The sequence below is a fragment of the Stigmatopora argus genome, chromosome 1 (assembly GCF_051989625.1).
Source record: "Stigmatopora argus isolate UIUO_Sarg chromosome 1, RoL_Sarg_1.0, whole genome shotgun sequence".
NCBI classification, from domain to species: domain Eukaryota; kingdom Metazoa; phylum Chordata; class Actinopteri; order Syngnathiformes; family Syngnathidae; genus Stigmatopora; species Stigmatopora argus.
This window is the reverse complement of record NC_135387.1, coordinates 25903352-25927520: the sequence shown is the minus strand read 5'-3', so window position 1 is coordinate 25927520 and position 24169 is coordinate 25903352. Positions and strand designations below refer to the sequence as shown.

The 24169-nt window shown below is 41.1% G+C and overlaps 3 protein-coding genes and 1 non-coding gene across 9 annotated transcripts in view; 2 read left to right on the top strand and 2 right to left on the bottom strand.

Moving 5' to 3' along the window:
* Positions 1-96: 96 nt before the first annotated feature.
* LOC144084274 (glutathione S-transferase Mu 3-like) lies at positions 97-3460 on the bottom strand. The gene is made up of 8 exons (XM_077612516.1): positions 3319-3460; positions 2101-2176; positions 1965-2029; positions 1805-1886; positions 1131-1228; positions 953-1048; positions 762-872; positions 97-269 (listed from the first exon to the last, which is right to left on the bottom strand). The coding sequence occupies exons 1-8, from the start codon at positions 3349-3351 to the stop codon at positions 174-176; spliced, it is 657 nt and encodes a 218-aa protein (XP_077468642.1). The 5' UTR covers positions 3352-3460; the 3' UTR covers positions 97-173.
* ampd2b (adenosine monophosphate deaminase 2b) overlaps positions 3362-24169 on the bottom strand; it is a 32739-nt gene continuing 11931 nt past the window's right edge. The window contains exons 1-20 of one of the 6 annotated variants that reach the window (XR_013303746.1): positions 18969-19137; positions 17580-17642; positions 13858-13982; positions 12868-12998; positions 12427-12495; positions 12260-12362; positions 11986-12184; positions 9964-10105; positions 9314-9403; positions 9100-9229; positions 8402-8596; positions 8176-8307; positions 7864-8027; positions 7654-7780; positions 7421-7584; positions 6218-6338; positions 5748-5921; positions 4819-4929; positions 4463-4751; positions 3362-3489 (exon numbers count right to left, since the gene is read on the bottom strand). Coding sequence is in view for 5 of the 6 variants with exons in the window: in XM_077612423.1 (XP_077468549.1) it covers positions 4536-4751; positions 4819-4929; positions 5748-5921; positions 6218-6338; positions 7421-7584; positions 7654-7780; positions 7864-8027; positions 8176-8307; positions 8402-8596; positions 9100-9229; positions 9314-9403; positions 9964-10105; positions 11986-12184; positions 12260-12362; positions 12427-12495; positions 12868-12998; positions 13858-13982; positions 17580-17642; positions 18969-19059 (2547 nt within the window). In the remaining variant the exon portion in view is untranslated. Of the gene's footprint in view, positions 3490-4019; positions 4752-4818; positions 4930-5747; positions 5922-6217; positions 6339-7420; positions 7585-7653; positions 7781-7863; positions 8028-8175; positions 8308-8401; positions 8597-9099; positions 9230-9313; positions 9404-9963; positions 10106-11985; positions 12185-12259; positions 12363-12426; positions 12496-12867; positions 12999-13857; positions 13983-16524; positions 16694-17579; positions 17643-18968; positions 19138-24169 lie in introns of those variants that run through there. The other 5 variants (XM_077612423.1, XM_077612428.1, XM_077612425.1 and 2 more) reach the window with 5 other exon arrangements.
* trnae-cuc (transfer RNA glutamic acid (anticodon CUC)) lies at positions 11495-11566 on the top strand. Its single transcript has one exon. It is a non-coding gene; the product is annotated as a tRNA-Glu (tRNA).
* Positions 23663-24169, top strand: part of gnat2 (guanine nucleotide binding protein (G protein), alpha transducing activity polypeptide 2) — a 10955-nt gene continuing 10448 nt past the window's right edge. Inside the window, exon 1 of the mRNA XM_077612482.1 lies at positions 23663-23972. Within this exon, the coding sequence (XP_077468608.1) occupies positions 23867-23972 (106 nt within the window). The 5' untranslated portion in view covers positions 23663-23866. The remainder of the gene's footprint in view (positions 23973-24169) is intronic.

The window sequence follows — 24169 nt, the reverse complement described above, 5'->3', positions numbered from 1 at the left end:
GCCAAAAGCTACCCACCCATATTTATTAAGCCTAAAAACAGAAATCTTCTGTCCAATGACACAAATCGATAGCTGAAACAATGTACGTCAAATTAATAAAGTTGAAAAAACTTTATTTGAACTGTGCAAGTGTTGGTATTTAAAGGTCTTTAGAGACTTAGTCGAGAAGACTCTTAGTCCTTCTTGTTGCCCCATTTGGCCATCTTGTTGTTGACAGGTGTCTTCATGAATCGGTTTGATTTCATGTAGGCCACAATCTTCTCCAGCGCCTGCAGTGCAGACAGACAATCATTTGCTTGATTCGAGAGAAGATTCCAAGAAAAATACCACATTTTCTCGCATATAGGCCATATTTGTAACTCAAAAAAATGATGAATCAAGGGTACGGCTTATGTGCACAAGATTTACAGCGTTGCTATACTCTTTAACCAGTAGATGTCAGCAAATTAACATTTACTATTTGTTGGTTATGTTCTGTTTTGCATTAAGAAAACAACCATTACTGGATGAATGACTAATTTATGATATATACCCTAATAATGTGCTTTTGATTCATACAGTATCTCAGAAATATCACGTGATTATTTTACTTAAGATTTCCCCCTCAAAGTAACATTTGTACTTCCTATTAAAACCATGAATATGGAGGTGAAAATTGTGTATTGGGGCGGCTTATACGCGAGAAATAAAATGCAACAATTTTAAGGGTGCGCTTTATACTCTGGGTGGCTTATATGTGTGAATATATGGTAAATACCTACCTCGAACCTGGCCAAAAGGTCTTGGAGATTCTTAAAATCGTCCAGGCAGCTGGGATCAAACATCCGGTGTTGGTCCAACAACTCGTACATGATGAAGTCCACAAAAGTAATCTGTCACGACACAGAGAGCCGGTTATAGCGTGGCCACCTTCGACTTTAGCCCGCTTTTTGAGCGGGGTGAAAACAGTCACCTTGTCGCCAGCGAACCACTTGTGGTCACCCAAAAACTTGGAGAACTGTGTGAGGACACCCGGCAGCGCTTGCAGGTAACCCGGCTTCATGGCTTTCTGGAACGTCAAGAAGAAGGGGTTGGAGTGGGCGGGATTTGGCCCATCAGAGGGGGGTGGGAATTGTCTCGGGGATACTCACCAAGTCGGTGTAACACATTCTCACAAAGCCGTTGCGAAAGTCCATGCTCTGGTTCTCCATGATGTCCACACGAATCTTCTCATCCTCGCTCTCGCCACCTGGCCATGGAATTTAAAAGCGGTTGTTTAACAAAATTCGGTAGAATATCGATCAAATTGTGTTTGTGGACAATAAGTGATCAGCAGAAATCAGAGAATTTAGTTCTCATCTAAAATGTACTACATTGTATGGCTTTCTGCCCTGGTAGAAAGGGCTCCTGCCATCTGGCGGACAAACACGGGTATTACATTTATAACGGCCACAGAGGGAGATATTCCAGCAGCACAGGGCACATTTTCACATGCTTTATTAAGACATTAATAAATCATTTCCTTATAATTTCCTCTCATTTTTGTGTGTTTCCTCACATCTTTCATATAAAATGAATATGGAGGTGAAAATTGTGAATCAGGGGGGCTTATATGCGAGAAATTGTAAAATTTAACGATTAAGGCAATTTTAAGGCTGCGGCTTATATGCGAGAAATTGTAAAATTTAACGTTTAAGGCTGCGGCTTATATGTGAGAAAATACAGTGCTTAGATTTCACTCCCAAGGTAGACGCTGCCCTCTAGTGGCCAATTAAATAACCTCCAATTGTGACTTGATTCACATTCGGGAACACGGCAAACTTACATAAATTGTGCTTTCGGGCGATGTATCTCATGATGGCGTTGCTCTGCACGATCTTCCTGTTTCCGTCCTCCAAGTATGGTAACTGCAATCAAACATCCACCATAAATCGTAGCCGATGTAATGAACTTTTTGGGTCAACGGGCCGGCCATTGGCACTCACGTTGGGAAAGTCCATTCCCAGTTTCTGCTTCTCATTAAACCAGCAGCTTTTGTCGTAGTCGGGAGCTGCGTGTGTGGAAAGAGGGCGGATGGTTGGATAAACCTGCGTTTATTGGGGGGGACGGAGGGAACTTTACCTTCACCGCAGGAATATAATTTGTCCTCATATTCTGTGCCGGTGTACTCCAGCAAGAGACGGATAGGCTGGGCCAGCTGGAAAGCAACCACAAGGGAGGGGATTGTTTTATTTGCTGGCGGACAAGGCTCACTGGTTTTCTTGTCTGAGATATCTCAGAATCTCGCTTAACCTGTGATGGCAGTTTTAGTCATGGACCGTTAAAAAAGCTTTTGGGGCAGATCTCGTGATGAAGGACGCTGCAAAATAATCAGGGGGATTTCTACCATTTAAAAAAATTAAAAAGAATTCCACTGTTACTGTTCACAATTGAACTTAAAACAGTACTAATCCTCATTTGTAAATCTCAAAATTGTCCATTGGAAATATTTACCGTTTTATTTAGTTTTAGTAAATATTGTCAAATTTGCACAGTGGTTTTGAACGACAAATATGTATTTTGGACGTATAGTAATGAATATTTGTTTAATTATTGTTGGTTCCAATAAAAGTCATTAGTTTTCACCTTTTTTTTCGTGAAGAACTACATCTCCCATAATGCTTAGTGGCAAAACAGCAATAATTCCAAAACACTGTATGGACGTATTTCTTTTTCTAGCTATCAGGTTGAAAATATGATCTTAAATATTCCTGATTTGCGTGTTTAAAGAGGCTGTCATTTGGGCTGGATTGCCTTTCCAATCTGGCAACCCGGATCCCATTGTTCCTAATGAATGGCACATGTGACCTAGAAAGTTGATTCAAAAAATTAAAGCGGTGTTAAATTAAAATAACAATTTAAACACGCGCATTCACTAAATGCAAAAAGGTACGGAATATAGAGCTACTCTTTATTTCAATAATACGACTATTTTGTCGAATGTATTGCAATCATACCGGTCGTGTTTTCATAACACCTGTTTTGCTCTAAAACCAATGACTAGCCACAAATCACTGTTTTTGACCAAGTGTGAACCAAATTGGAATTCTTCACGAACAAAAGCACAACGCTTCCAATATTTTTGTTTAAGAACGCATTCCGAGCCAGCTTTGTTGTGTGCAGCCTTTCCTTGAAGATAACGCGAGCTAGCCAAAACATTAGCCGGAATTCTGCACACTTTATTCCAATTTTTCCATTTTCAGATTATAAGGAGCGTTACATAAGAACGATAAGGGAAAATAGCCAAAATGGGGAAACTAACAAATGCGTATGTGTGTGTTTATATATTGCACAACTCACCCCACGAATGTCCCAGTAAGCTAGTTTCATCATCTTTAAGCTTTTTTTAAGGAAGTTTTGTCGCGTCCAGACTGGAGTCGCTTTCAAATAACTTCTGGTGTGCAACAACCAGTCAGGAGATGTCGTAGTGGGCGGGGTTAAAGCCAAGGGGGCGGTCCCGATGGACAAAAACTAGTCGATGGCCACAACGAATGACAGTCGATGGCCACAACGAGGCGCGTTTTATCATCCCGGAATTGTGCAAGCATTTGTCCCCCTTACTGAGCTGTTTATATACACGCAATGTATAATATGTAGTAATATTAAGTCCGTCTTTCAGTGCTAATTTTTCAAATATTCATTTTGGTGATTTGGTTTCATTCAAACAAGACAATAACATTTTTTTTTCTTCACTTTGTTCAAATGAGGGTGGGGCAAACTATCCTGGGTTTGCTGTGGAGATAAAACTGTTGTCGGGTGTGCTGTCCATTTGTCATCAATTAATCATAACTTCTTTCTTTTCCATCCGGACAAAGCTTGTCAAAGTGTGTCGTTGTACAAATAGTGTTGATCCTGAATGACAATGCAAAACAAACCGCGTATGCAATGTAAAAGTTCAAGTCCTTTGCCGAACCCTTGCAAAAATAACTTGAGTGCACTTTGTGCCAGTTACTGGCAAGTTCTGCCAAGACAATTTCACACAGACCATTCCAACTTTGGGCTTAGATTTAAATGATGGCAAGCTTTTTATTATGACATCAACACTTGTATTTCACAAAACAAAAATTCTCTTGAATTGTAATGTGTAATTCTAAGGAAGACACAATTACACATTAGGTGACATTACAGAAGTTTAGATTCAGGATTAGGGGCATTGCCATTCAATGTAACGATTTTTCGTAACCTGAAATGTTCGTACGTAGAAGCGTTTGTAAGTAGAGGCATTTGTAAGTAAAGGCAGCGCTCTATTACCTTTCAGCAAATGACCAAATATCCATAGGCTTTGTTGCCGAGAACAAAAACTGTGTTGCGCGATAACCAAACAAAAAGAAACAAGACACCCAGTGTGCGATAACAACACGAACGGTCGCATCTTCGATTTACACAAGCACGGAAAGCCGACTGGATTTTGACCACATGGTAGAAAAATAAAAGGAAAACTCACCAAAGGCCTTTTCTGAGTTGGCCACAGCGGTTGAGCTATTTTGACACAATGGCTGAAAAAGTAGCTGGCTAATTTATTGCTTTCCTTGCGCGGCGACCATGGACAGACTCTCTTCTTCCTCGATGGTGTCAAGTTCGTCCGTGCGAATGGCCTGCGTTATCAAATTGAGCTCTTCGCACATGGTCTCGTAGCGATACGCCACCCGGATGTCCGGAACGTTAGTTCGCCGTATGTCGTTGTTTTCCTGACCTTCTCGGACGAAGTCCGGCCCGAGCCAGTAACTCTTCACCTGAATCCGAACGACAAGCGGCGGGCGCTAAGCGGGCTTTTGCTAACGTGGCGGCATGGCGGCGTACCTTGTGAGAGAATCCGCTCATCAGCACGCTGTTTCTGGCCAGCTCGCACATGTCGCATGAGCTCAGCTTCCATACCTGAGCAGCAATGCTGTACTCCTCCATTAGGGGCTCCTGCAAAGGAAAAATAGCTCTGCTGCAACACATGGATAACATTAAGAACACATACCTGTCAACCTCTGCCGATAACTGCCCTTATAAATGATTATTGATTCCCCTTACAAACCCCCCAAAAAACCTTACAAACACCGTACGACTCGTACGGTGTTTGTAAGGTTTTTTGGGGGTTTGTAAGGGGAATCATAATCATTTATAAGGGCAGTTATCGGCAGAGGTTGACAGGTATGAAATCAGCAGTCTGAAACCGGTCCTCGAAGGGCCGCAGGGGGTGCAGCTTTTCATTCAAACCGAACTAGCGAACACCTTTTGCAAGTGTAATCAGTTGATTGCAGCCAGGTGCTACTTATTTTAGAAGAGCCCTCATTGGTTAAACTGTCGACACTGGATCGGTTGAAACGAAGACCAGGACCCACGGCCCTTTGTGGAATCGGTTTGAGACCCCTGACATAAATGATGACCTGACTAAAATCATAATAAATACATCTCATCTCATTTTCTTCATCCTTATTAGGGTCGCGGGGGGTGCTGGAGCCAATCCCAGCAGTCTCCGGGCCAAGGAGACGGACAACCATGCACACTCACACCCATACCTAGGGGCTATTTAGGGTGTCCAATAAGCCTACTATGCATGTTTTTGAAATGTGGGAGGATACCGGAGTACCCGCAGGAAACCCACGCAGGCGAGAACATGCAAACTCTTCACAGATGGACTAATGAATACAAACAATTGGAAATACTGTATAGATTGAACATCCCCTGCCTGAATTGAAAACTATGAAAACGAAATAATGACATGTAATGTGCGGGCTGACCTTGGTGAAGTGAAACTGCAAGGGGTCGTCAGTGGACAAGGAGACCATGAGACCCCGGGAGAGGTACTCGGGAAGAGGGTTCCGATGGTAGCTGAGGAACAGACTGTTATTGCTGAGTGGAGACATGGCGATACCAATCTGAGCCAAGTAGTACAAATACTGAAGGACAGGAGCCTGTGGATGACACACTTGATTAAGGCCATTATATGAGCAAGTTAATGCATGGGTGTCCAAAATGGCCGCAGTGGGTGTAGGTTTTCATTCCAACCGATGAAGGGGAAGACATTTACACCAATCTGGTGTCTGCAAAGTGTAATCAGTTGATTGCCGTCACATGCTGCTGGTTTCAGAGGAAACCTCATTGGTACAACGGTCTATGCTGGATCCGTTGGAACAAAAACCTGCACTCACCACGGCCCTTTGTGGAATAGTTTGAACACCCTTGAACTACTGTGACGGCGTTCGTTCACCTTGCGCAGAAGAAGCCCGTGCGAGATGTTCTCGGATAGCATGAAACCGGACACCAGGTGGTGGATTGGGCCCGCCTCGCCGCAATGAGGACGCAGTACCAAGGTGTGGAAGCCTCGTTGTCTGGTTTAAAAAAAAACGAAAATAAACTTCAAGAAGGAGACCTTGCTTTGTTTCATGTCGGACTCGACTGTACGTTCTAAGCTTGAGTCTTCATTTCAGGACCGCGAGAGTGTGCATATGTGTGTTTTGACTTGAAGAAATAAACACCCTCCTCGAAACAACTGTTCGTCGAGAGCGGACGAATATTTTACTGGATTGTTTTCAGCTTCCAAAGTCCAAAAAGATTAAATTTTTCAAGAAAAAATATTCATAACAAATATATGAATTATCTCAAACAAGTTGTATATTTGGATGGAAATGGTCTCCACAACATCAGAGAATGGTGCAAAAGAAGGAAATAGATCCTTTATATTTTAGAAGTAAAATGCCATTTTTCGGAAACATAAATCTTCGCAGCATCGGGCATTCAAAGGATTTAAACTTGTATCAACCAGTAATATTTTTGGATTGGATAACTTTATTCATCCCGTATTCGGGAAATTTCGTTGTCACAGTAGCAAGAGGGTGAGGATGCAGAAATAGGAAAGGCATTTTAGACATAAATAGATAGGTAATAAGTAAGTTAATAAATAAACACATGAATAAATATATAAATAAATAAGCGTGTTGCTGAAATATATATATTTCAGCAACACGCTTATTTATTTATATATTTATTCATGTATGTATTTAATAACTTACTATAGTATATACTATATAAATAAATAAGCGTGTTGCTGAAATATATATATATATATATATATATATATATATATATATATATATATATATATATATATATATATATATATATATATATATTTATATTTCAGCAACACGCTTATTTATTTATATATTTATTCATGTATTTATTTATTAACTTACTTATTACCTATCTATTTATGTCTAAAATGCCTTTCCTATCTCTCCATCCTCACCCTCTTGCTACTGTGACAACGAAAACCGAATACGGGATTAATAAAGTTATCCAATCCAATAATATTGCTGGTTGATACGAGTTTAAATCCTTTGAATGCCCAATGCTGCGAAGATTTATGCTTCCGAAAAAAATTAAATCAAACAATGAAAGAAAGAATACAAACCTGCGTAGGTGATTCAGAACCGTCATGTTTGCGTACATATAGTAGAGGTAGTAGGAGTAGGGCGGATTGTCCTCCTCCGTCCACGTGGCCGGCAACGGACTGTCCAGGTTGAAGATATGCTGCTCTGGCTTGGACTCGTCATCCACGCTGTCGAAACCCACCACCTGCGAGAGTGCTCCGTTAAAATACCAGCGTACGCGCGTGCGTGATAGGACTTGGCGGCAACGTCGTACGTGCTGAAGCAGGAGGTGCAGCTCGGGATGTCTGCCTGGGTGGACGGTGACCTCGAAGAGAGGTAAGAAAATATTCTCCAGCATCTCCTGGAAGTTGGACAGCTGCTTCTTGGTGTGGTAGACATCACTTGTGAGGGGAAAAAAAACACTGTGTTCGGTCGTGTTTGGCGGCCATTGGGACAGAAGTTTGCCAAAGCGCGCTTTGCTTACAAAAGTCGGGGGACTTGCACAAGCCAGCGCACGTTGTCCGAGTAGACCTGGTGTCTGACGGCCCACTTAGCCAGCTTGTCCCACTCGTCTCTGGAACGGCCGTAAATGGATAACCTCAGCTCCACGTTCTGGTACTTGCTCTCCTCCAGGTCAGCCATCACTTCCTGAGTATATATATATATATATAGATAGTTTTTTTGAGGAATCTATATTTAGGTATATTAATTTAAAACAAGTTGAGGTTTTATTTTAAGCCATTTTCCTCATTCTCCACACTGACCACCACATATGAGAGTGTGTGAGGAGGTGTACCTTAATAATGTGACCAAAGTATTTCCCTTCGACGTGATTGTCCGTTTTGATGAAGATCTCTCTCAGGATGGATTCGCCGATGGGATTGTATTTGGCATTGAATTTGTCAAATCGATGGAAAGTGTTGCGATCCTGCGAGAAAACCAAAAACCAAAACCTTTGAAAGAGAACAACGCGGTCCGAGAGAAGAGCCCCGTGGCGGCAACTTCACGTGCGCTCTGCTTACCGCGTGCATGTCCAGGGTGTCCACGCTGAGGTCGAAGGCCGTCAGGTTCATAGTCTCAAACACCTCCATGAGCGTCTGACCTTTGCCCTTCTCCACATGAACGATCTCCTGCGGATACTTCTTCATGGCTCTTTTGATGAAACGCAGAAGGTGCTTTTGGTTCATGCAGGAGGAGGCGTGGATATGCGTGTCCACCTGCGCTTACAAAACGGGACATGGATTCGGACTGGATGACAATTACAGATCGACAGATGTGGAGTTTTCAGGGCTGATACCCATTAATAGTAGTTAGAGGAGGCCGATAACCGATATTTAGAGCCGATATTCATTTGCAGTCAAAGTGAAAAAGTGGGAATAAAAAAAAAATGGAATAACACAAACACTGGACATCGACATCGAATTGAAAAAGCCTGATACCGACCGATATGTCAAATTTCCAAAAATGGGCGCTGATAATCGGTAGATCTATAATTGGATTGGATTGGATAACTTTATTCATCCCGTATTCGGGAAATTTCATTGTGACAGTAGCAAGAAAAGGCATAGTTATAAGTCAGACAGTACAGTCGCAAAGGCCGCAGAACAACACAGCAAAAGCAAAACACAAAGTACAAAGCAAATCAAAGTCAATGGGATCATTATGAATCACCAGATCAAATCATTAAGACAGAAAAGCAGCCTTGGTGTCGTGACGTTACCTTGCGGATGTTGTAGAAGTCCCGATGTGGGACTTTCTTCTGTGCCGCCAACTCTTTCATCTCATTCAAGAGAATGTGCATCTGGAACTTGGAGCTCAGATACTGCAGGCGACGGTAGCAGAAGGACTTCCTGCAACCAAAGAATGGTTGAAATGATACGTGACGACTGGTCAAGGGTGGATTTGGAAAAAAAAAAAGAAGGAAGCCTAAGTACACTGGTCCATTGATGATGAGGGCCATCATGACGTTCATGTCAGCGATGTATTCCTGCAGGTCCGGATATGGAAGTTCCAGCTCTGTACTCCTGCAAGAGATATAAAATGAATTGAAAATGAAATCATTGAAACATTTTCCCAGCATTTCTACAGTCCTGTACGTTCTAGTCAATTCTCAGCTCAGCCACGCGTACACTACTCTCATGTTTTACGATTATTTCGTGCTTAATTTCGATTGGCGTCATACGCCTTTTCTACGCACTATCCTTCATTGCACTGGCTTGCTTTGGACCCATTGTTTTTCTAACACAAAAAACACGGAAAAAATGCAACGCTGCGCCCAGTGATCGTAAATATCTTTGCACGAGGGAGATGCGGCGAGAAAGACAGTGCGCTGAAATCATAAGCAGCCTCTTGCGTCTCGGCTGTCTTGTATGCTCGTATCTCAAAATTAGTCCCGTATCTCAAGACACATTTTTGCTCAGATTGTTACTGGTATCTCAAATTGCTCGTATGATGGGGCACTCGTATGTCAAGGTATTACTGTATTTAGTTTTGAATTTAAAAAGGGTGGAAATCCAGGTTAAAGAACCAGCGTAGGAATGGAACTCAGTGGTAACTCCAGGACTCCCTGTACTCACGCACTCACTTGTCCATGGTCTGTGTTGACGTGTACACGTGCATGACCCCATCTACCATCTTGCAGCCATAGCCGATGTCGGGGGGCATGCTTGCGGGATCTTTGTTCTTGTATGGGTGAGTTCCAGAAACAGGTGGGTGCACGGTGGCATCTGAAGGAGGACAAAATGTTCCAGGAAGTGGCAGGTTTAGGCGAGTTGCCGAGTTGCCAGCAAATATACGACTCATCTCTCAGTGCAAGAAGGGCCTACACATTTGGGTGGGGCACAGATGGATTGTGTGAAACGTGGGAAGTGTGGGTTTTATCGAGGTGTGACAATGAGATATTCGTAAAAATGGTCAGTGTTATTTGGTAATTTGGCTTGTCCATTTACATTGTGCAATGGTTATGGATTATTTAATGTAAGATTTTTAAATGCAGTGGAAACACCAATTATTATCTCACTGTTGGTCTAGTGGTTAGGATTTGGTGCTCTCACCACCACAGCCTGGGTTCGATCCCCGGTCTGGTAAATGGCCAATAATGGATGGTCTGGTCTGACTATATTGTCTATTGCCTTTTCCTTCGAGATGGTCAATAACCAGTAGTTCTCCTAAAACTGTAGTATTGGAGTAGTTACGTACTTCCCTGATGGTGTCGTGGCTAGGATTCGGCAATCTTGTCGCCATGGCCCAGATTCGATTCCCGGTCAGGTAAAAGGCCAATAATGGATGGACTGATCTACAGTGTCATTTGCCTTTTCCTTCGAGATGGTCAATCATCAGTAGTTATGCTAAAACTATAGCATTATAATAGTCATATATGTTCCTGATGGTCTAGTGGCTAGGATTTGGAGCTTTCATCGCCGTGGCCCGGGATCGATTCCCGGTCAGGGAAAAGGCCAATAAAGGATAGCCTGATCCGGCTACTTAACCTCTGTACTTTTCCTTCGAGATGGTCACACATCAGTAGTTCTGCTAAAACTGTAGCATTGGAGCGATCTTGTATGTCCCTGATGGTCTAGTGGCTAGGATTCGGCGCTCTCACCGCTGTGGCCCCGAATAGATTCCTGGTCAGGGAAAAGGCCAATAATGGATGGTCTGATCTGACTACATTGTTTGCTGGCTTTTCCTTCGAGATAGTAAATCATCAGTAGTTCTTCTAAAACTGTAGCATTGGAGTAATCACATGTGTCCCTGATGGCCTAGTGGCTAGATTTCGGTGCTCTCACCACTGTGGCCTGTGTTCCAATCCCAGTCAGGGAAAAGGCCAATAATGGATGGTCTGATCAGACTACGTTGTCTCCTCCCTGTTCCTTCGAGATGGTAAATCATTATCAGTTGTACTGAAGCTGTAGCATTGGAGTAATCACATATGTCCCTGATGGTCGAGTGGCTAGGATTTGGCGCTTTCACCGCTGTGGCCCGCGTTCGATTCACGGTCAGGGAAAAGGCCATTGATGGATGGTCTGATCTGACTACACAATCTCCAGCCTTTTACTTCAAGATGGTCAATCATTAGTAGTTCTGCTAAAAATGTAGCATTGCAGCAATTATGTATGTCCCTGATGGTCTAGTGGCTAGGATTCGGCGCTCTCACCGCCATGGCCCGGGTTCGATTCCCGGTCAGGGAAAAGGCACATAATGGGTGATCTCATCTCATTCCATTGTCTCCTGCCTTTTCCTTCGAGATGGTCAATCATCAGTAGTTCTGCTAAAACTGTAGCATTGGAGTGGTCACATATGTCCCTCACACTACTGCGGTCTGGGTTTAATCCCCGGTCATTGAAATGTTCCTTCATTGAAGATTTGATCTGAATGCTTTATCTTTCTGCTTTTCCTTCAACATAATCAATTGTGAATCGTTTTGCTTATGATGCTTTTCCTTCAAGGTGGTCAGTCATCCATTTATTTCCCAGTTCCCTCATGAAACCACTCAGTAAAAGCTTGCTCGTACTTCCTCATTTGTCTCACACCGCAAAGCAACAAATCAGCCAATCCAGGATAACTCAAGAAAACAATGTGAGTCAGGATACCACTCTTGAAAATGTACCTGCAGTGACAGCGGCCTCTGTCGTCTCTTGGATTTCCTCCTCGTATATAGTTAAATCAAGGGGTTGCTCGCTCAGCTCCTGTAGGTATCGAGCGGTGGTTCTGCAGAAACTTTGCAACGACTGGCCCATATACTTCTGTCTTATGAACAAGGCCTTCACCACACATTTTGCAGCATCCAGCAGGTCCGTGAACGGCACCTGCATCATTGAGAAAGAGAAATTGATTGGAGCAATTGACGAATATAAAGACCAGTGAAGAAGTGTTTAACTTACGCCGCATTTCTCCTCTCCAGAGATGGTTACTCGTTGGTACTCCCTCTCAGGGGGAAGCTCTCTCTCCAGCAGGTCTGGCTCTAGACTCTGGTGCTTCATGTATCTGTTTGATAATATTCACGTTTGGATTTGAATCAGACTCACGCGTGAGGTCGTCAAGTGCTCACTCGAGATCTGCGGCGCTGTCTGTCTTCATAAACTCCTGTTTGGCTCGCAACAAGATGTCAGGTTCAAACCTGTGGACAGTGAATGATCATGTTACAGTGTCACTGACTGTGGATAGCAGCCAATGAGTCAAAAGCAGTTTGCTTTTTAGGCATTAAAAAATATATACATTTAATTGTATTTGCTGTTTTTACATTAAAGGGAGGGGGTAAATATTTGCCTCTTTCTGTAGTTCTGGCAGCAAAGGATAAAAAATAGGACTAGTTTGAGCAGTTTGAAGTCCAATTATTAGAAATTTGAATTCAGAGCATTCATTTGTTTAAATTTTTCATTACAACTTGAAAAACGTAATGAAATTGATTGACATTAAAAAATTACTAATATTTTCAATAGACAACCACATGAAATATATTTTGTTTTTCAGCTGCTACTTAGTTACTCACTTGACATCTTGGCTGATCTGACGCTCCAGGCGATGCCGTCTCTCCTCTAACTGTTCAATGGGACTGTCTTCTGGAAATTCATAGGGGGCGCTGCGCATCTCACTATCTGCCAGGCCGCGGGAGAATAGTTCCTTTGCAAGCACACAGCACAGCATAATGTCAAGAATTGACAGCTTTATTTGACCATTTCCATGCATGAATTATGATCATGTTTTTATAATATTCATAATTGAGAGGGATCTCAAACCTGCGTCCCAGGGGAACATAGTAGCCCCATTTGAGAAATCAGTTGCGCACAGGGATTTACGAGGCATTTAAAAGAAAGAAAGAAAGAAAACGCCAAGAATTCATTTGGATCTTTTAGTGGGTCGGATCGGTGTTGTCCTGCATCTCATAATCGCTTATTTTGACTGTGTTTTTGACCTTTTGCTCAGTGTTAGCTTCTATTGCTAACATGCTAAAACACATTTCCTCATCATACTTTCCTTCACCCGAGCGTTGTTCTGGAACTAGCGTTCATCTCGCAATAGCGCCACCGTTTCTGTGGTGGTTGGGTGGTGTAATTGCTTTTTAAAATTATCAAATATTTAGCAAAAGTTTTTAATATTATCATTGACAAAAATAATTTCATGATAATTATCGTTATCTTTTTATCGCTTATCTCTAATAATAAAAATAAATAATTCTGAGTAAAATAAGATTTAATTTAAAAAATAAACAAAACTTGCAAACACTGGAATAAATTGCCGAAAAGAATAATGATTTTATTTATTTTTTGCTCTAAGAATTGTATTGAATGAAGTTGAAATGGATCCGATGTCCATCAGCATCCATATCAAATTCCCTCTTTTACTAACTATGATCCCCCACACTGTGACCTGAGCTAGCGATAAAGACTAGTTAAGCTAATGCTAACTTTCAAATAGATGTCCATTGGCGTGACATTTGTCCCAAAGAGGGGTTCAAGCAAAAGCTACCATGAGAACCTACCTCGGCAATTTCCTTGTACTTGCCATCCATGGATGTGCGTAGGTCTATGGACTGTTTCAAGGCCACGGGAATCCCAGGCAAGGAATGCTGGGAAGTCAGGAGGTGGCGGGCACCTCGGGCATCGACTAGGAAAAAAAAGAAGCTATATGTGAGTAAAAATGAATGAGTCTGTACATCAGCCCTACCACGTCGGTACGATTCTTATAGTCGATTAATCATTGATTATTTTTTGAAAATGAGAGTACACCAAACTCGCATGTGGCAAATTACATTGGACAACCTATAAAGATGCTTAGATTCCTATTTTCTGTATCGAGGCAGCTCAAAAGGACAGGTTTAATGCAGGGGGGCTGAAACTCAACAAGTGTTTCTTTATTTACTCTCTATTAAGAAAAAAACTGTTACAGCATTTTGTGTCGTGCGGCACCTTCTGCTCAGTGCCGTCCTCCTAACACGTCCTACTCATCATGTACTGTACAGTAGGACAGATTTTCCAGGAAAACACAACAAGCCTTCTTATCATCCTATTTGCTGTTATCACTCATGTGGAAAAGTGAAGGAAAGTAACAAAAGAACAATCGAGTGGGCTCAAATGTTTGAATACAACACTATGCTTGGGGGTGACTTCTTTCTTCCTACCGAAGCAGCTATATTTGGTCTTGGGATAAAAAAGAAACATGGGGGAGGGGGGCTGTCAGCGCATGTCATCACTTCGGACTCTGGTACAACGTCGGAAACACCATCATTCTGGACAAAGAATTGATAGCTGTATACAGGGGAGCCTCTACTGACGACTCCCTCTACATACAAAATTTTCAGGTTACACACTTTCTTATACAAATGACTGTTCCAATATACAAAACCAAGACCCAAGTTATGAAATCCCCCCAAAGCGTCAATACATTTCCTGTAGCCGCTATTTTATTTCGAAATTGACCTGCGTCTTCCTTGACACTGGTTTCCCATTGGAGCCTCACAACAAAAACAACAACTCTCCTTTGACCGTCGCTTGTCGTCACAGAGTTATTAAAAATTATTGGTGTGAATGAAAAGAATAAGCAGGCCCCGTTATCTGTCCCCATTAATGGCAGACGTTGAGTTAATCCTTAAAAATGGATAGATAAAAGCAAAAAAATATGAATTTTTTCAAGTTGACCCTTAAACCTTTTGATTTTACTGAACACGGCACTCATATACACAAGTTCTGACACCCCTGCTCTAGTATTTGTACTAAGTTGAGTTGAGCTGATGTTGGAAGACGTTAGCCAAGCCTCCCGTCACTCTGGGCTATATTCAATTTTCCTTGATAAGACAAGACAGCGCTGTGGCAGGCAGCTTGCGACCGGCGGCAAAGACAACCAAGCTGGGCAGAACGGACCCGCGGCTAATCCCCTAATGGTTGCTATATTTGGAGCAGATGAATCTATGATTATGTAACATCCTATCTCCTCACAAAATGGAGATCAGGGATGTGCTTGTATATGATTCTGGAAGTTATTGTTTCTTTCGTGAGACAGTGAAGTTTATCCACTATGTGCAAACTCCCCACTGAGTTGAATGGGAGATAAATTATTTTGTGAGGGGAAAAGACTTTCAATATGAAATTAATAAAAAGTCCAATAAAAAAAATTGAATTGTTTTTCATTCTTTCATTTTCCGTTTCGATTATCCTCGCAAGGGTCACTGGTGCCTATCCCAGCCAATTATGGGCATCAGGTGGCATATATATTAAACGTATTTTTAGAGCAGAAATTTAAATATGATTTTTTTCTCAAGCACGTCAAGCTTTTTGAACTATAAGATTTTAGTTTTCGTTTAAAATATGAAATACTCTGCATTCCAAATGCTCATTTTATTTACATATTTTTCAACATTATTAAGATTAAAAAAAGAGATGTGACTTTTATAGCTATTTTGTAATAGTTTATATTGTTATTAAAGTATTCATTTATTATTAATTTACTGGATGTGTACATGTAGTATCAAACTAGATCTGTTTTGGATTCTGGATCCAAAAATACGTTAAAAACACTCATGCATGAATAAAATACCTATACATTTTTCCAATTTACTTATTGATTATCAAGCATCAAAATAATCATTACCGGCACTTGACGAATAAACTGCAGTTAAAAACCCGCAAGGAAGTTAGAGATGTCGTCAAAAGTCTACTTTCTGGAACTTTATCAAGACTATCATTATTATACCCCAAAAACTAGATTTAAAAAAATGTTAATATTAAAACAATTAAGTAACTTTTGTGTGTTATAAATAACACTCAGTAGCGCACGTTAGCATGGCAATCAGTCAAGTAATCAAAGTCTGGTGTTTAAACGTTGTAAATAATTCAAACCACACACAATGCTTAAGTTATTAAAAACTGTGGTGTTACACGGGACATGCAAAAGAAAACATTAAAGATAATAAAAAAGGACATTTTCCAAGAAAAGGAAATTTATGTTTTTGTCCGGGATAAGGCTATACAAAGGACCGAATCTTTCACCTGTGTGCCCGTTTACTAGAGTTTAGACGGGACCCGGAAAAGGGGGAGAGAGGAAGGGATGGAGCTTCTTTTGTCCAACAGGGGGGAAGGAAGGAATGACGTAACAGGGTCAAAACACAGATATTCATCTGTTATTACTCCTTTTTGCTGTGTCTTTGTCATACATACAAAAAGGTGGTCCTGTAGATCCACGAACTCCCCCTCACATGGCCGCCTGTGCTTCAGCCCAGCTGTCGCCGCACTAGCTGCTTTTGGAGCTCGTTTAAACACCTCAGACATCTCACTGGAATGTACCATGGAGAGATGAGAGCAGGGGGGTGGAGGATGTCATGCCTGACAAGTGTATGTGGAAAGTCTTTGTGCAGCCCGAGAAGCCCCTCCCCTCTCACCTTTTCACCCCCCGCTGTGCTCAATTCTAAATCCGCCATGTAGTATTCCAGATGTTGGGATTATAAATAGTGCGCCGACATATGATATCAGAATTATTCAACAAAGATATCAATCTCCTTTGACGTGGGCGAAATTAAAAGGCCAGCGAGATTGACATTTATTAAGGACATATTTGCATGCACCTGAGACATAGAAGAGGCGGTCCTAGCTAATTTTACGATCGCTGCCAACCCTCCCGGTCAGAATGGATTGGACGCCTCTCGTCGTCAATGGCAGTGAAATATGATTACTTGCTATGGTGATGAGTTAAGATAGCAAGTAACAACATGATACATAAGTGTGATGGGAAAAATAAAGATGCACAGCATATTTGATAATTATTCTATATTAATATTGGCACAATTGCAGTAAAGAAACAGTAAATGTCCAACCAATCACATCTAAACTAGCTAATTTTACAGCATTGGGTGAACACGTTTATTTTCTGTATCCGTTTATTTATGTAAAATACATAGTTTGCAACCTTATTATGGCGCTGAACAACTGAAAAGGGGAATTTGTAATTTATTTATTTACTTTCAGCTTTTTTGGGAATCACACTTTTGCATGATGATAATGTTGGAATATCTCTATTCAAATTGGTGGACAAAAACAAATAGATATAATACTAACACCCCCCCCCCCCCCCCCCCTCACTTAATACATTTTCTGGCAATTGGATAAGGACTCGGTATTGGCCGATTTTCCAAATCAGGCAAAAATATGCGATCCCATATCATCCTTACACCAAATGCTATATTAAATGTATGGAGATGGTCATGAACTGTACCTTTTTGAACCAAACCGTGTCTCTCTGACGGGTGACTGGAAGCGCTGCCAGGAGCCACAGGTTCTGGTATCAAACACGTAAATACACACATAAACACACACAAATACCAGATGTGATCACAAATAAATCAAATGAATGGCAGCACCAACAAGCCCAGGTCCACAAAGCGTGTAATAGAACCCACGTTGGTTGACCAGAGCAACTGGATTCACGTAGACTAAACAACAGAAGTAAAATAGAAGATAACTTTGGTGCTGATAGATAAGGGTATTTGGGCCTGGTGATGGTGGGTGGGAGACTTGACCAACAGTCAATGATTGATCATAAAATGGAATATTATTCATGCAAGGTTGGGTCACGGACAATGTTCCCTCTAATTTTTTTTGTTTGTCTGGGCAGAAAGACAACCTCCCTGAGCACACTGAGTACCAGTGTGAGCAACATCATCATTGCTCGCTATGGCCACACACCAGTATCACACCCGCCATAAGCAGGTGCATGTCTACTACACATAAATGATTTAGTAATAATAAAATGTAATGATTAATATCTATGAATGGGCGGCCCGGCGGACGAGTGGTTCGCGCGTCGGCCTCACAGCTCTGGGGTCCTGGGTTCAAATCCAGGTCGGTCCACCTGTGTTGAATTTGCATATTCTCCCTGGGCCTGCGTGGGTTTTCTCTGAGTACTCCGTTTTCCTCCCACATCCCAAAAAGATGCATTGTAGGCTGATTGGACACTCTAAAATTGCCCCTAGGTATGGATCTGAGTGTGCAGGGCTGTCCATCTCCTTGTGCCCTGCGACTGGGCCTAAGTCAGCAGGGATAGGCTCCAGCACCCCCCGCGAGTGATAAAGTGGAAAAAGCGGTTCAGAAAATGAATGAAAAAATATCTATGAATAAAACATCTTCATAAATGCCATTAGAATATGCACAAATCCGACTCAAATTTTACCTTATTGGACACATCTGTCCTTCTCACTTCTCATTCTCGTTCAAATGACTTTTCTGCTGAACGTGTCAAGTTTTCATTTATATGCAATATTTTTCCATGATTTTGCTTTGATTTATTTAATAAGGGATAGCACATAATGAAAATATTCATATTCCTACTTTCGATCTTAATACACTTAGTCAAGCACCCAATTATACATTTACAGAGACAAATGTGCTGTCAGAAACCTTCTTTTGGGGATGAAAGGAGTGCGAGTACCCAGATAAAAGCCACACATGCTCATGATAATCCAGATGTCAAGCCCGCAGCTCAAAACTGACTATTGTACGAATCCCTCGTACTGCCATTTTGCAATCTGGAAAGCCAATCAACAGGTTCTACGATGCAAAAAAACAGATGACTTCAAAACCCCCTGTAATATTCCATGCCACTCACCCGTACTGGCTGTGTACTGAAGGCTTCCTCGCTTCCTGAAGGGGGAGAGGGGCTTACTTTTTGTTGCCCCGGGGGGCATATTGGACGACATGATTCCAGTTCCTGCGCTACCACGAGTTCAGACGGGGAGAAAAGAAGAAGAGAATGAGTCAGAGCTGCAGAGCTCGTCGAGGGAGAGCGAGGGAGAAAAAGATGTCCCACCGATGCCGAAAGCTTGGGGGGGTGGGGGGTTCAATTTCCGTGTTGGTGCGCGCCTACGTGCTCGGCAAGAAATCTTACTACGATGCCAGGCTGCAGAGCATCATCGCATCTTTCCGCAGAGAATCTGGTCCCTCCCTCTTGGAAGGCCTCGGTGTTGGTTCGAGGGAGGCTGGGGGTGTAGCGGAGGGGCGTGGCTACACTCCAACAATGGCCAACGGGCGCTTCTTCCATTGGACGGCACACGCCAAAGTACACACGCACTCGCATGGAGAGTACAAATGATCCACAGACTCAGCAGCTAGGCGAATGCTGTTGCCGTGGCAACCAAAAGCCTGTGTGGGTCACATAAGGGAGGGAGAGGGAAGATCGGATTATGGGATGGATATAGTTAATTAAATGAAGAAATGGAAGGGATTGGTTAATCAGTGATTTGTTTTTGGGGGGGGATGTCCAATCCATTCTGACTTGGAGGTCCCAGTCAAAATGGATTGGACGCCTAGCGCTGTCACTACAGAGACTACTTGTGATTTTTTTCCCAGGTGTTTATGAACAAATGTATACATAATCATCATATTCATCACAAGGATCGAGGGGGGCTGGAGCCTATTCCAGCCAATTGTGGGCAGTAGGCAAGGCACATGAAGACAAACAACCTGGACAAGTATAGGTATATGTAGTAAATATATGTATTTAAGAGGTTTTTTAATGAACAAAAATAGTCAAAAGGTCATAAGTGTCAAATTTTGAATAGCTGTCCACTGGGGTGACCACTCTGTGCCTAAAAGGGATAAGGTCACCTTTTTGTGAATTGCAGACAACAAGTAACTCCGCATAATCAACAATATTCACTGAAAATTCCATCTATGAATATCCGTACATACATTACACGTTTAGTGGCTTTAAAAGGGAACTAGCGCCCTCTTGTGGAAGTGAGCACCGTAGTCTATAAATCAGCTTATTATAAGTAGACATTTCTTTATATTTAACCCTATAACTTCAGTGGATAGCTAATTTAAAAAAAATACCTTTAAAGCTTTATTGGCCAAGTGATTTTTTAATTGTTTTTTTACAACTAAGACATTGAAGTCTTTATAGAGCTGTTAGAATTATTATGGAATATTCTATATGTGTTGTAAGCATTATTATTTTTGGTCATAAAAAAAGCAAATACATATTACTTTATATATATATATATATATATATATATATATATATATATATATATATATATATATATATATATATATATATATATATATATATATATAATTAGGGTTGTATTTTTAATCAGAGTTTTAAATTTGGTACATTTATAAATTTATACGACGTTAATAAAAAACAAAATGTATCCTAACATGCACAAAATATGATTTATTTTACCCATTATGCCACACTTACTGAACTCACTGGCAGCCATTGTATGGTGGTATATTTTCAATCCATTCTGATTGAAAACATTAAATAATAATTTTTAATAATTAAATTTTCTATGGAAAAATCTTAGCTCATATCAATAACTCAAAATATGAAAAAATGTGTGTTTAACAATCCCAAAACGATGCAATATGATCACACACAGATGCAATATATAGTAACGATGTCGCCGATCCAAGCATGTGATTAGATATCGGGCCCAATCAATTTTCAAAGGATTGTAATCGCGTCCAAAAAAAAAAAGATCTGATTTTTAAAATATATCAATCTATTGTCAAGTGTTAACACCTTGTTTGCCATTGACCGCACCAGACGTTCAATACAACATAATGCCGTACTATAGGGAATGGGTTAAACATATCATGATACAGCATGTAAACACAATTTGCAATATATATTCCTTGGATATAGTTGCTGTTCAGCCATTTTTTTTAATTTGATGGACAATGGCGTGTACGTCAATGTGAAAGATGAACACATCAGAAGTTAATGAAGTGGCTCCTCGTGTTAAAGTGAGGCAGCTCCTGTTAATCTGTCTGTGGTTAATCCCTGACAGCAGCAAGACAACTACCATCCAAACTGACCTTGGACACACTGTTCTCGATGGACCAAAACATTTGGGACGTCTGCATAATTTAGAGGGTAGATGTATGAGAACCATGGAACAAATGAGAAAATTTATATATAAAATACACCTCTACTTACGAAATGTTCAAGTTACGAAAAAAGTTCTGGAACCAATTAATTTCGTAAGTGGGGTATGACTGTATTTTTGCCAGCAGGTCATAAATACATCTCATTATTTACTGTAATTTTACTTTATATAACTTTAACTTTATAGAAAGTTGGACTATTAAGAGATTTTTTAAATTGTTTTTAAAAATGGTTTTATAGCTAAAAATGTAAATAAATAATAAAAAAGACAATGCTGTTATTTTACTAAGGACTTTATACAATACTGTTTTTAATTTAAAAAAATTCAAATATAAATAATAAAAAAATGTAAAAAGATGATTTGCACATCCAGTTTTTAATTTTCAAATAAATATATTTAAAAAACTTATCATTTAAAGAAAAAGTATCTATCAAATTAATGAATATTTACATTTTCAAATTTGGTAGATGAAAAATATGCAAGAATATACTCAACAAACAAATAACTTTAGAAAAAAATGATTTTGAGAGTGAAAAAGAGTATTTGCAATATTTTTCAATCAACAACTTTACTAAATAATTACTACTTAACTATAAAAATAGTTGTGGTTTCAATTAAGAATGGACTAATTGTTGACTAATCATGGCAGACTTGCAAGCTAGTATATATAAGTGAGACCCCAGCAACAGACAGAAGATAGCCCAAAATACAAAAAAAAAAAAAAAAAAATGCAGGTTTTTTTGCCCTAAAAAAACCTACACACGGAAGTCTGCCATCGACAGTGATAGATGTCTTCTCCGCCGTCAATGGCATGGATTTGAAATGTTGATTAAACGCCGAAGGGTCAGAGGTCGCCAGCAAACGGCAATGTAACAGCGTGGCCTCGCTGAGCCTGTCGATGCGTCATCAGTTAGAGTGCCTACACCCTTCTTTTCTTCGGCAGACTAAAAGATTAACCCCAAGGAAAAAAATCAGGCAAACCCTGCGATTGAAGAGGACGCACAACCTCACTCTTTCAACAATTCATTTCATCGCTACTCCCTTAACGACTCTCGACGCCGCCATGCTAACTGCGTCGACAATTGATGATGAAACAGGTTAAAAAATAGTAAAACGCAGACGGAAACGACAAGTGTTAATCCTCGGCCTCTGTGCCTGAGCCGAAGCTCTCCGAGTAATCTCGTCAACAGATAAACGGCGCAGAGACCTAGCGCAAAGCACGGCGACGCTCTAACGGGCTAATGCGATTGGTCGCCGTCCTACCCATGTGCTACGTTAGCTTGTTCGGGAGCGAGTCGCCGAAAGTTTGAGAGATTTGTCCAGTCTTTGACGACAATCGCCACGGCGTGCTAACCACTTGGCGATGCTATATGATAGCGTTAGCTTAGTGATGTAAATAAGACACTGCTAGCCACTTCAAATATCCCAATATTAACGATTAACTTCTAGTTAATGATTATCTTACGAAACAATCTTTTAAATCATTCTGCTGTGAATTTCAATGAGATTATCATTTGTTGACGCCCAAACCGTTTTAAGTGGGAGGGTGGCAGCGAATGAACGGACGAGCCATCCCTCCCACTTAAAAACGGATTGGCCGTCTATGGCGATCCACGGCAGCCGGTGTGTTCTTTTTGTTTTTGTAATTTACGGTTCATTTTCAGTCTTTGTTCGTATCGTTGTTGGAATGCATGTTTAAACGAGGGATGATGTAACGTATGGCGTATGCATTCAGGTCAAGCTAACTTTCACATCGGTGCGGTGGCAGTTGCTCTATTTAGCTCCACCTGAGACTTAAACGTCTTAACTATAAGGGGTTTAGGGGACTTAAATGCCTCTCTCTGCTCGTCCATGTGACTTGAGTCAAGAGTCCAACAGACAGCGAATGCAACACTGTTGAAAAAGGCTAAAAACTGCGTAACATTGAAGCAACAGTCACAACACAGACGTCCAATCCATTTAAAGTAGAGCTTGCCAGTCCAAACGGTTTGGACGCCAACCGCCATCGATAAATTAATTCACGTGTAACGATCATGAATGTTTGTGTTAAAGCGGAATAAATCCGTTTCTGGCATCGGGTGAGAATCTTTCGACTGCATTCTCCCTTTCATTGACATCGTTCAGGTTCTGTCGAACTAATGAGATCATGGTGTCCAAAGTGGCCCTCAAGGGTCGCGGGGGGTGCTGGTTTTCATTCCAACTGATGAAGAGTATACATTTTCACTAAGGTTGTGTCTTAAAAATGTAATCAGTTGATTGCTGGGTTCGTTGGAACAAAAACATCCACAAACTGCGGCCCCTTTGTGGAATAGTTTGGAGACCGACCCTTGAATTAGATGGATGGGCCAATCAGGAAGAGGCCTTTCTTCGCTAAGAGGTTTAAGAAGAGGGAATTAAGGTGTAGATCTCCGCTAGTGGAAAGCCGCTGAGTTGATGCTGAGGAGACGTCGGGCAAGTCAAAGAAGCTCAAGTACCTCCCTTCCAATCTCTTCGGCCAGGAAATCGTCTTTTGGCACGATTAGTGCTACACCGGGATTCTAGAAGCAGCTCAAAGTGAACCGGCAAAATTTCTTTCCTTGAGGATCTTGAGTGTGAGGAGGCAGAAAGAATGGGCGCTGGAGCAAGTGCCGAGGACAAAAAATCCAAGGAGTTGGAAAAGCAACTTCAAGAGGATGCAGACAAGGACTCCAAAACCGTCAAGCTTCTCCTGCTTGGTAAGTGAGCAGCTGAGACAGCCCATCATTTAAAGGAGTTTTTTTTCTTTTTAAATGAATTCAATGAGGAAATGAGAAAGAAGTCACAGGACAAAATTTTAAAAAGGTAAAGTATGAAAGGAAAAATAAAGGCGTTACTGGCATGAATACCCAACAATGGGCTAACAGGATTTGTTGAAGTTCAATATGCATTCATA

Bases quoted from the DNA above. Each gene is read 5' to 3' on its own strand.
- LOC144084274 (XM_077612516.1), bottom strand. From the start codon at position 3,351: ATGATGAAACTAGCTTACTGGGACATTCGTGGG. The intron at 1,887-1,964 runs GTGAGTGCCAAT...GTTTGATTGCAG, and splicing joins TGGGAATGGACTTTCCCAAC to TTACCATACTTGGAGGACGG. The intron at 1,229-1,804 runs GTAAGTTTGCCG...TTCCATGGCCAG, and splicing joins CGCCCGAAAGCACAATTTAT to GTGGCGAGAGCGAGGATGAG.